Genomic DNA, 15,601 nt, shown 5'->3' with positions numbered 1-15,601 from the left:
CCATGAAGACAGTTTCTGAAGAGTCTTTCTAATGAGTCTTTGTGCTGCAAATGGTTAATGCATTTGACTGTTAACGGCAAGGTTGCTGGCTTGAGGTCATCTAGGGGGTGAAGGTTCCACCATTATGGGGTAGCACAGTGGCACAGTGGTTAGAACTGCTACCTCACAACTCCTGGGACCTGAGTTCAATCCCAGCCTTCGGTGACTGTGTGTGTCGTATTTGCACATTCTCACGGTGCCTGTTTCTTCCGGGTGCTCCGGTTTACCCCAAAATCCAAAGGTGTGCAGGTTAGGCGGATTGGCCATACTAAATTCCCCCTTAGTGTCCAAAGGTGTGTAGGTTAGGTGGATTGGCCATACTAAATTCCCCCTTAGTGTCCAAAGGTGTGCAGGTTAGGTGGATTGGCCATATTAAATTCCCCCTTAGTGTCCAAAGATGTGCAGATTAGGTGAGGTTATGGAGTTATGCGGATAGGGTGGGGGAGTGGACCTAGGTAGAATGCTCTTTCAGAAGGTCAGTGTAGACACGATGGGCTGAATGGCCTCCTTCTGCACTATACAAATCCTTTGGTTCTCAGCCTTCAACTAGACATCCTGTATCCTACTGACAGGATTTAGGTCTATGTCTTAAAACAATCTCAAAAGACATCACTGTACAGCAAGTATTCTTGAGTGTTAACTGTATTTAAAACTGGATTTTGATCTGACAGAGGGGGTTGGCATGGTAGCACAGTGGTTATCACTGTTGCTTTACAACACCAGGGTCCCAGGTTCGATTCCTGGCTTGGGTTACTGTGCGGAGTCTGCACGTTCTCCCCGTGTCTGCGTGGGTTTCCTCCGGGTGCTCTGGTTTCCTCCCACAATTCCTGAAAGACGTGCTTTAGGTGAATTGGACATTCTGAATTTTCTCTCAGTGCACCCGAACAGGAAACAGAATGTGGTGACTGGGGGATTTTCTCAGTAGCTTTATTGCAGTTTTAATGTAAGCCTACTTGTGACAATAAAAATTATAAATAAAATAAAATAATAATTAAGGATGGTTCTGTTGTTTGAACGGAAGTAAAGATAGCAGTTAAATGTTATTGTGTCATTGTATTTGATACCACTGTTTAAGGGGTAATTGTAAGCTGTTTTATTGTATGATCCTAAAGATATTTTAATACTGTGTTAGTATTAACGTTTGGTTTACTATATGTTATCCCTATTTTGGGGGAAATCACTCCTGGAGCAAGGCATACTTTCCTCAGTCTTCCAAAATGAAAATAAAATATTTGGGTTTCTTTCCCATATCCTAGCCACTGTTATGGTCTTGTTGGGGATTGTGATATCAGACTGTTGCTTGACTAGTGTGTGGGACAGCTACCCCGGTTTTGGCACAAACCTCCAGATATTAGTGAGGAGGATCTTGCAGGGTCAAGAGGCCATCTATGCCATCTCTGATGCCAAGGCCAATGTCAGTAAATCTATTCAGTTTTATTCTTATCCGAGAGAAGAAGGCTAAGAGGAGATTTGTTTAAGACATTAAAATCATGAGGGAGCTAGCTGGACAGAGTAGGTAACTGTTCCCACTTGTAAAATAATCAAGAACGAGAGGGCACAGATTTAAAGTGATTTGCAAAAGAGGCAAGTGTGATGCAAGATAAATCTATTCACACAATGGGTGCATCAGGTCTGGAATGTTTTGCCTGGGAGTGTGGTGGAGGTAGTTTCAGTGGAGGTATTCAAGAGGTCAATTAGGGATGGGCAACTTATTCTGGCCTTGCCAGCAATACCCACATCCCATGAAAGAATATCACACATTAAAAGTGAAGCAGATGGATTTTTAATGACAATGTTCGTGGCAGCATCACTTCTAGCTTTTTATTCCAGTTTTATTAATTCATTGAATAGTAAATTTCCCCATTTGCCATGAGGAGACTTGAACTCACGTCTCCAATCATTGGTCCAGTTCTCTGGACTATTCATCCAGTAACATAACTCTATGTTGTCAAATGTAAAATAACAAATATTAAAATCATTAAATTCTACATTTAGGGAAAGATAATGTCACACATCACAAAGAAATGACGCAAAAAAGTGTGTGAAATATTCTGCGGTGTTTATTGGTAATGATGGTATTGTGAAACCCTTCTCCTCTACATCCCTGCTCCTTTGATGGAATACCATGAGAATTATTGTGTTTCTGTTTACGGATATAAATGCATTTTAGCCTGAAGCAGCTTTAATTTCAGAGGGTCAGCGCAGAGACTGTTTAAACTCTCAGTTGGGCCATAAGCGTGCAGAAACGGTCACACTCCAATCACTGGATGCACCATTGTCAACAAAATCCTTTGCTGCAACCTGCACAAAGTATAAAGCTCTGGATCGGAGCCCACTCAGGATATAGCTGGTTTGGTCGCTGATCTCAATCTGTGAGGTGGAAAAGAAAAAAGAAGCCAAGTTATCCAAAGCCTACAGGTAACATTACAACTGAGAATAATGTTAATGAAATACTGAGCACCTTTTCACATAACGTCACAGCTTCACAAGCACAGATCAACCCGAGAATTCTGATCATTTTGTCATCCACGTTTATGAGGAATCAATCTGCAGATTAGAGGTCCAGCTCTAATGTCATATCCTTAACTATAGATTTGATAAATCCCAGACTAGCTGCAAGTTTTCCATTAGATTATGATGAGTTCAATTGAGAAGACAATAGCTTTCCAAACTAGATACGTAAATATGGCCCAGTATATTTACTACGTTCGACAATCTTTGAGTTGTTGACACTTCTGGGTTCTATCTTGTTAAAGCGTATGTACACCCAGCAACCTGTGTGATTCTATCTGTTGGCTGACGGTTGTCAGATGAATGGAGTCTGAGGGGACTATCAGCCAGGAAAAATCTTTTTTCTAATTATGAAGAAAATCTGATGGAAAAAATGCTATTCACATTACAATAATTGAATTTCAAAACATGAGAATGACTATGGGTTCCATTGTGTTACACTCCTCCCATTGCACCACTAAATAAAATAATGATTTTCAATGTGGGTGAGGGAAGTCTTTATGTATTACCAATATTACTTTTCATACAGAGGGTATCTCTGTGCAATCATGGCCCATGGTAATGTTACCTTGCTTGATTAACAGAAAGACTACTTACCTGGGGAGTGGAATGTGCTCTTGGGCAGTGGTAATGAAAGGGTTGGTCTAGAATCCATGATAGTGTAGATCATATTTTGCAACAGACATTTAAGGGTCAAATAGCTAATGCCTCAAACTTTTCTTTTTTACCCTTGATAAAGGTTCTTTGGTGGCAATATGCACATTCCTGGAAATGTTGGGCTAGATTTTCCTTTGGGCTTCATGCTGAGAGAAAGACAGAGGGTCAATGTTCCCCGAGACAACCTCCAAAGTGGCTGTCATCATGCTCACCATCCTAATAAGGGTAAAGGGTGTTCTCCCAATGTGTGCAGCCCCAATCAGAGGGCCGTTAGCTCTGGCAACGTGGCAGTCCCACCAGGAGAGGTGGGTGCTGCTGAGGCAGATTGGATACCGTGAGGGCATAACAACATGGAGGCCTGCACAGAATAAGACTCCTAAAGCTGGTATAGGCATTAGGGTGGATGGGAAACCTGCTGCCAGATGAGATGCTGTGGTGATTGCAACTTTCCATCCTCACGGTCCCTCCATGGGGCATTGAGCATCCAGCTCTGATGGGCTCCTGGCCTACCATAGGGAGACCACCTTGATTGAACTGGCAGGCTGCATACACAGTGGGGAGCTGCTCCACTGGTGGGAACTACTGGCGATGCCACAAAATAGCTCTTAATATGGTGTCAACTGTTACTAGCCCAACAATGGGAAAGGTCCCCAGGGATGGGAATACATTGGGAAGCTACCCCCACCTCCCTGGGTCCAGGGGAATGCAGCCCTCTGTCTAATATTTCTCATAAGACCAAAATAATTTAAATTTAAATTACAAGCCCAGCAGTGACCAGTCTTACATCGCTGACCCTCAAATGGGAGTAAAGCTGCCTGCGATCCTATTGGCAGCTGCTGAGTGGGTAAAGAATAGATTGTGAAGTGGCGGTGAATGAAGGGGAGAATACTGAGACGGGGAGCAATTTCAAACATTCGCAAAATGGTAATCGGGAGAAACTTTCAGCATTTCAGCCTCGGAGTGAATTGATGGAGGACATTGCCCATTCTTTATCAAACCTGCTGAGCTTTCATCGTTCAGAAATCGATAGGGTGGCCATCAGTTGTGTTGTCCAACAGACAAGCAGTGCCAAACTACAGTAAAAAGGTGCTGAAGGTAAAAACTTCACACACATAGAATTAACAGCACAGAAAAAAGCCATTCAGCCCAACCATTAAGTGTAAGTCTCTGTGCTCCACACGTGCAACCCTCCTTCCTATTCTACATCTATCGATGTCTCTTCTATCCCTTTCTTCCTCAAGTAATTATCTAATTTCCCCTTACGTTTTTGTACGTTTGCTTCAACTACTTTGTGCGGTTCTACATTTTAACCATTCTCTCAATAAAGAAGCTTCTCCTGAATTCCTGACTGAATTAATTCATTCATATTTATGACCCGTAATTTTGAACTCCTCCTAGGTGGAAACATCTTGGTCCAGATTCTCCGTCCCTGAGGCTAAGGTGTTGTCGCTGGGGCAGGATTAGTGGAGTTCTCCAACAGCAAATTTGGCGCTGCAACTGGACCAATTCACCAACCGTAAGAGGCTAGGGGAACATGATCAATTCCAATGAGAAATGGTGTCGGATTCGCTGAGGGCGGGATTGGCACTCGAGAGGCAGACAAGCTGCAGCCTCATATTAGCACTCCACTCCCCTCACTCATTCCAGTCAAGATGGCACTGGTTGCGCTGGAGCGCGCCCATCTCATTGATGGGTTGGTTTGGGCCAGAGTGTATCTAGGGGGGTGGCCTGGGTGACACCCATATGACCTGTGGCACAAAGTTCATAGTGGGCAGTCAGCGGCGTACGCAGTCGCGTGCCTGCACAGCCCAACCCACAGCCCACCTCCTGGCCAGCCCCTGCGACTCCGCCCGGCCCTGGCAGAAGCCCTCCGGCCAGTGGCACAACTGTCAGCACACTGTTGCGATGTTGGACACTTTCCGTCCCCCCTCTCTCTTCCTCATCAAACACAGCGCCTGTTTCACGATTTTTAAAGCTCAAGTGAACCTCGTCGTCAGGAATTCCCCTCAGTGGGGGCGGAGGCATCAGAGATTACGGGATCAGGCCCACGAACGATATGCCAACGGTGTTTACTGTATGCACGGAGTGTAACGCATAGACACCACTGTCAAGGCACCAGAGAATTGCGATTTGGCGTGAACATGGCACCCACCACGATTTCGGCATCAAAACCAATTCTCCACGCAATCGCGTTTCACGATTCTGCCGATGGTGACGGAGAACCTCGTCCCTTCACTTTGAATACCCAAGTCCTTGTGTAATTTTAAACGCCTATGTCAGGAACTCCTGCAGCCTTCTCATCCAAGGACAAATCCGAAACCTTTTGGTCTATTTGGTCTTTTCGGACAGTTAGAAGCTTTCAATTCAGATGTCATCCCGACTCTACCTATCCCTATAAAAATAGCAGGAAAAGTTGTCCTTACCATTCTGTGTCTTGTTGATCCCTCTGGCCAATACTTTATTCTGTATTTCAACAAAAATAGACTGGGATCCGGCCACGTGACAGGTGGATTCCACTGCAACAATAACTTCCTTGCTTGGTTGGGTATTGGAGAAACACTGACATCAGTCGGTGGATCTGGCTTGACTACAAGAAAGAGGGTATTGTTTTTAATATTTTGGGGGATTTATTGTGTTATGCTGTGAAGTGGGCTCATGGCTGTGTGTGTGTATATGTGTGTGCATGTGTGTGTCATTAATTGAATTAAAGTCAACAGTTTGTCTGCACAGTGAGGACATTAAAGAAGTTTAAGGGCCGGGATTCTCTAAAAACGCGGCTAAGTGATGGGCCGGCATAAACACCGGAGTGTTTCACGCCAGCGTCAATGGGCCTCTTGGCCCAGCGCTTCTGTAGCCCACAGGGGGCCAGAACGGTGCCAGAGTGCTCCGTCCTGCTCCAGCTGCCATACGCGGCCCTGCACCGCGTGCATGCGTGCCGTGGCCGCTTCCGCACCGGCGCCACGCAACATGGTAGAGCCACACAGCGGGCCAGTGCGGAAGAAGGTAGGCCACCCCCAAATCGCGCCCACCCACCGATCGGTGACCACCGATTGCTGGCCTGGCCGTCGTGGCAGTCTCCCCCCAGAAAATGATTCCCTCGCCCCCCCACCAGAACGGCCAGCGCAGCCACGACGCAGAGTTCCCGCCGGGTGAAACCATAGGTGATCCACGCCGGCAGGAACTTGGCCGGTTGATCGCGGAGAATCGCCGCGGGGGCCTCTTTCAACGGCCTCCGACCGGCACCGTATCGACTGCACACACGCGACTGCCGCCGATTCTTCAGTCGCCGGTGAATCGCAACCCGGCATCGGACCCGATCGCGGGTCTGAGGCCCCATTCTCTGCCTCCGCGCCGAGCACCATTTTGGCGCAGTGGCTCGGAAAATCCCGGCCAAGGGTCAAAGGCATACACTTGATGTAAATATGGCCGAGTTGAATCATCAATAAATAAATAAGCCATGCATAGAAATCTGCAATTGGAGATAAAGATAGTTTGTTGTGTCAAATTTCAAAGGCAAGTTAAAAAGATTTACAACTTAGAAAAGGTCATAAATAAGGCAAAGTTATTCAATTTTATTTTACCCGGAGGTAGTGGCAATAGGGAGAACAAAAAATAGTTTTGTATTCTGGGAAAGCTAAGTGTCAAAGAAGGCTGAGGGCAATGGAATAAAGATGGACGAAAATAAAAGCTACTTAAGGAGAGATATAAGATCTGTATTGGGAGTGACCATGTAAGACCTTCTGGAGTGTGGTCTGTGCTGGAAGAGAACTGTGACACAACAAAGTGAGCTTCAACTAACCCAGTAAAGTGTCATGTTCTTTGAGAAAACTGGCTTTTGTTTTCAAGTTTGTTGAGTTCCACAACAGTGTGGGAGTGAGAGAAGTCCAATGACATACCTTCCCTCCCACAAATATGGAGTTGCCTTGTGTTAATATTGCCGGATTTTTGTCGATTTAAACATCTATCGGGGAATACTGTCTAAGTTGGATGTTTATTGAGTCTAACCAAGTAGCAAATCATTTGGAGGGAATGTTCTGTAAGTTTAATTTTAACTGTGTAAATGTAATCTTGTGTGTTTAAGTTTTTTTTGTGAAGGAATATTTTAATTTAATGTTTAAAATCTCCAAAAATCTTACTGGAATTTGTGGCTTCTGACTTCACCACATGTATCTTCTCATGGCAAAACTAAAAGAAAATGGCTGTGATAACGTGCCAAGTTTCCCTTTGGGATTTGGTTTGCATGATATTTACTGCCTACCTGATCATAACATATAGGTAAAGGACACAGTTGAAATTCCTATTTTGAAAAAAGGTGCTTTCATTTAGTGTGTAACAATATCAAATTTAGATACTATGATTTCTTGGGTTAGTTTTCAAAATTTTTTCAATAGTTAATTATATTGGTTTCTGCACATTGTGCTACACGTTACTGATTAAATCATGTCTTGGAATTTCATGGGTAGTGTGTCAGGTAACTTCAAAGACAGGTCTATTTATTTTAAAACTGTGTAGAATTAGGAGAGATTTCATAAAGGTATATAAAATAATGCAAGGGTTGAATTGTATATCAGTCAGTGGAGTATTTCAGTTTGCTGATTGGGGAGGACCAGCGGACTTATATTTGTATATAGTATAAAGGAGTAGGAATAGGTTGGATGCCAGAAATTTTCAGGAAGGCATTGCCAATTTATAGATTGTGTGTTGATATTCTATTCTGCTCATATGGGAGATCAACCATTCTTGGCTGGGGCAGAGATCATTTCATGTCGAAACAGTTAATGAAAACAAGGATAAGGTGAATAAAGATATTACTATTTTTAATATTTGGGGGGGGTCAGTGCTGTGCTATGAATCAGGCTAATACTTGTGACTGTCTGTTAAAATAAGTAAATTAAGCTGGGGAGAAAGTGTCTGCAAGGTTGAGGGCATCAAGTAAGTCTAGATGTGAAAAGCATGCACTTGAAGTAAATATTTCAAAGTTGAATTTTCTACAAGTAAATAAACTATGGGTAGAAATTTGCATGAGGACATAAAGAAGGTTTGTTGTGCCAGTTGTGAATTTCAAAGGGATATAAAAAAAGGTTTACAACTTGGAAAAGATCATAAGTAAATAAGGCAGAGTCATTAGGTTTTATTTCAACTGAAAGTGTGACAGTAGAGAGAACATGAAAGATGTTTATACTCTGGGAAAGGTGAGTTTCAAAGAAAGATATGGATAAAATGAAAGAGAAACAAAGCTACTTAAGGAGAGATGCAAGAGCTGTGGTGGGTGTGGCCAAGTAAGACCTCCTAGATCGCTGCTCTGTGATGGGAAAAGGATATATGAAGAAAGTGAGCAATATTCCAGGCAAGCCAGAAAAGTGTATGTTTTTCAGAAAGCATGGTTTTGCTTTTAAAGTTTCTTGAATCTCCACAGCAGCGTGGAGAGTGAGGGAGAAGGCCTGTGACCATAAGACCATACTTCATAAGACAAAGAAGCAGAATTAGGCCACTCAGCCCATCGAGTCTGCTCTGTCATTCAATCATGGCTGAAATTTTTCTCATCCCCATTCTCCTGCTTTCTCCCCATAACCCCTGATCCCCCTTATTAATCAAGACATCCCTTCCCTACAAAAACAGCGTATTTGCTGTTGCTCTCTTTGGTTGGCTCTGAGTATGGCGGTCAATATGGCCACCTTCCTTAATCCTAATTATGTTTGCTCTTGAGTCGCCAGGTATCTTTCGATACTGCCACAAAGTTCAAACCCGAATACTGATCAAAAGAGCCAATACACCAGTTAGTTAGTTCAAAGTCAATACTATTTATTTACACACACAGTAATATCTACTCATGCACAAAATACTACAGACTAAACTATCACTACTGCTAAAGCCTATACTTAGCTTTGGGCGCCCACTCAGTCAGAGTAACAATGGCCGTTGTTCGGATCTGAGGCTGCTGGGGTCGAAGTGGTAGAGGGGAAACAGCTAAGGTCGTCCGTCTGGTAGCGAGCATTGACCTTGGACTTACTTGCTTCTGGTGCAGCTGGTGCACGGGTCTCTCCGCTGTGAGGGCCAAGTCCAAGAGAGCGATTCTCTCTTGGGGCCTTCTTCTTATACCCAAAGGGGTTTCGCGCGCTTTTGGGCGGGCCTTGAACTTGGCCCCAATTAATTGGACCGCATCTTGATCATCCGCATTGATCCTGACCAATAAAGGGGTAGGTGCCCTGATGGCTGGGCGTGTCCTGGGTGGCCGTTGGCCTGCTTTGTTTTCTGCTTTCGGTTTGGGAAACTGGTGCCGCGAAGTCTGGAGCCAGATCGGTTACTTAAGTATCTCCCTTTGTTCCCGGAGATGGGCCATCCATATGCTAATGGGCCTACAGTTTCAGTCTTGTCTGGGAGCTACGGCTCCAATATGCAGACAGGCTCTGTGCCTGCTTGCTTTCTTAACGTTGTCCATTTTTCCCTGCAATCTTTGCAAATGTCCATTTTGTATTCTGGATGTGGCCATCCCAGATGGCTACACTATCTTCTTGTGATCCTCAACGCGAAGCGTGAAGGATCAAATAACCGTGTCGTCTTCGTTCTCCTCCCAAGTTGGGCACCCGTAAGCACTTCATAGGCTCTACACTGCTCTGTCCTATGAATTGCAACTTTTACCTAGATTATTTATGTACATACATCATTATAAAATTCTACGGGGCGCTATGACATTCAGGCATGCATTACAAAATAAAAAACTGGAACCTCTTACTATCCTTAACTAAACTATCCTGACTCAAACAATCAAAAGAATTTACAACATTTTAAACTGTATCAATAGCAGCAACACAGGTCTCTCTGGCTTGGCAGTCAAGCACAGAGTTTTACATTTCTTTTTATTGGAAAGAATAAAACACACACAAAAAAACGGATGTACTTTAATTCACTTAAAGGGGTTGCGGGGTTTGTTGAAGTCCGAAAATAGGGGATCTGAGGGTGTATATCGGAGTGCGAGTGCGGGAGGCCTTCCTCTGCCATTTCCTCAGTCTTAGAGTCTGAACGACACTGCAGAGTATCGCAAGTACTAATAGTGATTCCACAACATAGGATAGGGAATACCAGGTGATGAACCAGTCACACCAGATCGGTGTACTGGTCACTGTCTCAGGGTTTAGTGTATCGCAGGGGTGGGAACCATTCACGGCCTGCGTGGTAGGGGTCGGGGGGTAGCGTTCGCGTGAAACTGGAGGGATCCCGCTAAGATCCAACTGTAGAGCATGATGGTTGTCTTCATCTTTCCTTCTTTCTGTCTTCTTCTTTTCTCCTTCTGAGGTTCCTGAGGTTCCGATGTTCTATGGACACAAGCATAATATGTTATTATCTTGCTTAAGATCGCGTATGTCTGTCTGTCTGTCCTCTTATTACCAATTACCCATTATAATTGGTCACCATCTGTGACTCCCTCGTTTTTTTTTTAAACCAAATATTTTGGACAAGACATCCGAGAAAAACTGACACAGTGCGAGCCGTCTCGCAGCCTGTGCGATCTACCATCCCAGTGTTCGAGGATGTAAATAGCATTTGGAAGCAACCTAAGGGTTGCCATAAACAAACAAAAAGTTTTGAACTAAGGTGCCGAAATTGGGTGCGTATGGGCCGCGGCGGCGGGTAAGAATGGGTGGAATCCCCGGGGAGGACGGTGACCAGTGCTGTGTGTGCTCTACCCGAGCGTAGCTGACCAGAGGGGGGTCCTGAGGCAGGGCGGAGACCAGTGCCATTTCTCCAATGCCTGAGCGACCGGCAAGAGCGGTAAGAATTTGTGGTCGTCGTGGGTGCTGCCTCTTATGATTATCTTCGAATCAGAAGAGTAGCTTATGATTGGTTGGCTGCCGATAAACTTGTTCCATTAACTGCCAGTGGGCGTTAAAAGAGTGGTGGCGTAGGGCTGGTGCAGGGGTGTAATCGTAGCGTGGTGTGCTGGGGCTGTCGCTATCGCCATCGCTATCGCTGTCGCTGTCGCTGCTGGTTGAAGGAAGGGAGAGGCGGAGTCGTGCCTCTGGGGGTGGAGTCGAAGTTGTGTCTGAGGACGGGCTGGACTGGTTAGGGGAGGGTAGGAATACGTCATTCGTGGGCGGGGCGTGCTCATCTGCTGCTGCAAGCGAGATGTGGTGTGCATGGTTGTTCTGCGAGCCATAAGCCTTAAGCTGGTTTATGTGAAACCACGCAGACTTGCCATTGGGATATGTGATCTTGTATACAGAGGGGCTGACTTTGTCAGAGATGGAGTACGGTCCGGAAAATTTTGGGGAAAGGAATGAACTGGGATTGTACAGGGATAGCATCACTTGCTGCCCTACTGCAAACTCAGTGGCGTGTACCGTTTTATCAAAGCAAGCCTTGTTTTGTTTCTTCTGTGTCCCAAGTCTGACAGCTGCTGCGAGCTGGGCTGCCTTTTCATTATCAATAATCTGCTGTACTGCTTTTTCATGCGCAAGGGCGGTGACTGTGGGGCTGGCCAAATCCAGTCCTAATAAATACTCTGTCCCTTTCATGGGGCGTCCGGTCATGAGGGTGGGGGGCTGTATCCTGTGGACATGGATACTGTGCTTCAAATGAGCATTAATGCAAATGGGAGAACGGTGTCCCAGGTGCTATTGCGCTGTTGCACCATTTTCCTGAGGGTGGCTTTTAGAGTTCTGTTCATCCTTTCTACAATGCAGCTTGATTGGGGTTGGTATGCAATATGAAATTTTGCTTTATGCTGAAAATTGTGAGGACGTTTTTCATCACTCGTCCTGTAAAATGGGAGCCTTGATCGGACTCTATACTGCGTGGAAGGCCCCAACTTGTAAAGATGTGCTGTGTTAGGAATTTAGCTGTCGTTTTGGCCGTGTTTGTTCTGGATGGAAAAGCTTCCATCCATTTTGTGAAGGTGTCGATGACCACCAACATATGCTTAAAACCATTTCTGCAGGGGGGTAGGGGTCCTATATTGTCGATTTGCAAATTCGTCCAGGGGCCATTAACGGGGATAGTGTGACTTAGCTGGGCGTTTCTTGCATCTCTGTCCGGATTGTTCTGGGCACAGATAAAGCAATTCTCGATGTAATGCGTAGCATTGGCTTTTAAGTCAGGCCACCAGCAGAGAGGTCTGAGGTGGGCTAGGTTGGGTTCAATGCCCTGATGTCCATGATTGTCATGGAACTGACAAATAATTTGGTTACTGTCCTGGCTGGGGACTACATAAATGTCGTCTTTTAAAATCACACTGTCATGTGTGGTTATCGCGTTTTTAAACTTATCATAAGGGGCTGGGAAGTTGCCTTTTAAAACTTTCCTGAGCTTCTCATCTTCTTTTTGAGTCTTTACCAAATCTTGAATGTTGGTCTGTGAGACCTGAACCGCGTCTGGGGTGCTTTCGGGGGAGGTTGCAAAAGTGACCATGTCTGGAACCTGCCTTCGCTAGGGCATCTGCATTAGCGTTACCAGGGGGGGAAGAACGATGATGATTATGAACTTTAATAATGCCATATATACTATATTTAGCTGTCTCTAGGATATCCCGGAGTAATGGGGCTGAGGGTAGGGGCTTTCCGTCTGCGGAAACAAATCCTCTAGTTTCCCACAGGGATAGAAATTCAGTTAAACTGTTGCAGACATATAAACTGTCCGAATAGATGTCTGCTGGGGTCGGAAACGAGTCGGGGTGATCTACAATGTACGCTGCTGCCAGTTCTGCTGCCTGCGAGCCTAAGTGTCCTGGCAATTTTAACAAAATCTCTTCTAGGGTACGTCCCTGCGCGTCCTCTACATAAATACCACAACTGGTAATTCTTTTCCCATTTAAAACTGTGGAGGAGCCATCCACATAGATTCTCAGGGGTGCACATGTGTCTGTGGGCTGGGGTCTCTGGGGTGTAGTATCTGCTTTCCTGGGAGCTGACTTAGGTATAAAGGGTCCTGAATTATGTTTAGTGGAGATGATCTCACACTTGTGTGGGGTACCTGCATATTGTAAATTATCAGCTAGGAAAGTGTGGGTCTTGGTTCTCTTAACTGTTATGTCCCGTCCCTGTAAAAGAAGGGTCCAACGGGCTGCGCGGATTTGGCTGCCTGTGCCATCCTTAAGTCTACCATCTAGTAGTAGCTGTGTTGGGGTGTGTTCAGTGAGAATGATGATTGGGTTGAGTCCTGTAATGTAGGCTAAGTATTGTATTGCCCAAAAAGCTGCGAGCAGGTGCCTTTCGCAGGCAGAAAATCCATGCTCGACAGGATTTAACACGCTTGAAGCGTATGCCACGGGGGGTAATTGGTCATGGCGTTCTTGGAGGAGCACGGCCGAAAGGGTTCGGTCAGTGCTTGCAACTTCAATTGCGTACGGGGAAAGTGGGTCTGGGACCTGCAACGAGGGGGCTGTGCTGGGGGCTCTTTTTAATGCATCCACGGCATCCGTGTGCTGTGGAAGCCATTGCCAAGGTGCTTGTTTCTTGAGAAGTTCAGATAGGGGCGCTGCTTTTGTGACGAAACCATCGATATGGTTTCTACAGTAGCCAACCAGTCCGAGAAATGACCGGAGGGCTGTTACGTTATGGGGAAGTGGCAATTTGACGATCAAGTCAATTCTCTTTTGCTCGATCTCGGGTTTACCATGTGTGATTTCTGTACCCAAGTAAATCACTTTTTCCTGCAAAATCTGGGCCTTCTTGAGGTTCACTTTACATCCAATCTGTTGTAGGAGTAGTTCGACGAGAAGCAAAATGCGCTCTCCCTTTGTGTCCGTCTGCAGTAGCAGATCATCTACATATTGGACCAGACAATCGGGTGGGGAAAATTTTGCTAATCCATTTGCCAGCTGTCGGTGGAAAATGGAGAGGGAGTTATGGAAGCCTTGTGGAAGGTATGCCCACATATATTGTTGTCTCTGGAATGTGAATGCAAATTTATATTGGCACGCTTTATCCAATGGAATGGATCAAAAGCTGTAGCTAATGTCCAAAATCGAAAAAAAAATTGACTGTAGTCCCTGTTTGAGCATGGTCTCGAGACTCGTGGCTACGGTGGGGGCTGCTACTGGGGTTACTTTGTTCAGTTCCCAGTAATCAATGGTCAGTCGCCATGATCCATTGGGTTTCCTGACGGGCCAAATTGGTGCGTTATTTGTGGAACCTACTGATCGGAGTACACCTTGATCAAGCAAACTCTGTATTACCTTTGAGATTTCTCCCTCTGCTTCTTGGGGAAAACCGTACTGCTTTTCGGGTCTGTGGCCGGGACATTTAATATTCACTAAGCCAGCGATATTGCCACAGTCGTGCTTGTGCTGTGCAAATGCTGCTTTGTGCTACTGCAGGACTTCCCTAACTTGTTTGTCCTGACTAATGGCTCGAGGGTCGAACCAGAAGTCTCCTACTGCACTGATTCTATTTTCATACTCTCCAACTATGAGTGTGGCGGGGGCTCGTGCTGCCTTTGCCATTCTCCACACTCGTTTATTTACCGGAACAAATAATAGATTGTGGGAGCTCATAAAGTCAATTCCTAAGATGTGTTCGGCTGTCTGGGGTAGATCGACTAGAACTACAGGGTGTTTAGTTTTAATGTTCCCTATCTGGATTGCTGCAGGGGCTGTGATGTGTCCCTGCGGTAAATGACCTGTAAAACCGCTGAGGTGTCTGTCATGGGCCACTTCTCTCTCTGAAACATTGTGGAGGAATTGAGCGTGGTGCGGGACCCTCCTGTGTCCCAAAGGAATTCTACGGGGTGTCCCCGGACTGTGCCTGCCACTACCGGTCTACCGGACTTATCCCAAAGGGTGTCGCAGACCCAAGTTGGGGAGCCCGAACATCGTCAGTCGGTGCCGTTCGTATCTGCATTCTCAGAACGGGCACTAACGTTGTGAATTGGCTTTGCCCTATTCTTATTTAGGGTGCCTGTCTGTTGGTTTCTCTGCTGCTTCTGGGGCGCATTGCACTCTCGTGCGTAGTGTCCTAATTGTCCACAATTGTAACATTCCTGGGATTTTGGCTGTGATGGGCTGTTCCTGCCCTCATTTACCCATGCGGGATTCTGGTGCATCCTAACTGGATACAAGTCTGTCTGTTCTTCCTCTGCTCTACCAAATGCTGTTTTGCCTTGGGTGGACTGTTCCAGAGTGCGGGCCAATCTTTTCAAAACCCATTTCTCGTTGGGGGCCTCGTCTGAGGGGTCGTAATTTGCGCAAGCTCTCTGTCCTACCTCTGTCGCATGAGAGACTAGGATGCGAGTCCATTTGGCCATATTATCTGGGGTCAAATGGGCGCGGGCTAACTCTCCAAATACCGCTGTAAAATGAATCCACAGGCGTCCAGCAAATGCTGTGGGGTGCTCTGTCTTTTTCTGCCTACATTTGTTTAGGCCTTCTACGGGGTCTCCTTTGTTATAGCCGATCGCATCT

At 45.7% G+C, this 15,601-nt stretch overlaps 1 protein-coding gene across 1 annotated transcript in view; it reads right to left on the bottom strand.

Moving 5' to 3' along the window:
* Nucleotides 1-2,081: 2,081 nt before the first annotated feature.
* The window catches only part of ebi3 (Epstein-Barr virus induced 3), a 50,577-nt gene continuing 37,057 nt past the window's right edge, over nucleotides 2,082-15,601 (bottom strand). The window contains exons 6-7 of the mRNA XM_072481997.1: nucleotides 5,631-5,794; nucleotides 2,082-2,409 (exon numbers count right to left, since the gene is read on the bottom strand). Of these exons, the coding sequence (XP_072338098.1) occupies nucleotides 2,260-2,409; nucleotides 5,631-5,794 (314 nt within the window). The 3' untranslated portion in view covers nucleotides 2,082-2,259. The remainder of the gene's footprint in view (nucleotides 2,410-5,630; nucleotides 5,795-15,601) is intronic.

Source organism: Scyliorhinus torazame, chromosome 18 (genome assembly GCF_047496885.1).
Source record: "Scyliorhinus torazame isolate Kashiwa2021f chromosome 18, sScyTor2.1, whole genome shotgun sequence".
Classification (NCBI taxonomy): Eukaryota; Metazoa; Chordata; class Chondrichthyes; order Carcharhiniformes; family Scyliorhinidae; genus Scyliorhinus; species Scyliorhinus torazame.
The sequence above is the reverse complement of the archived record's forward strand: the minus strand, read 5'-3'. Positions and strand labels throughout refer to the sequence as shown.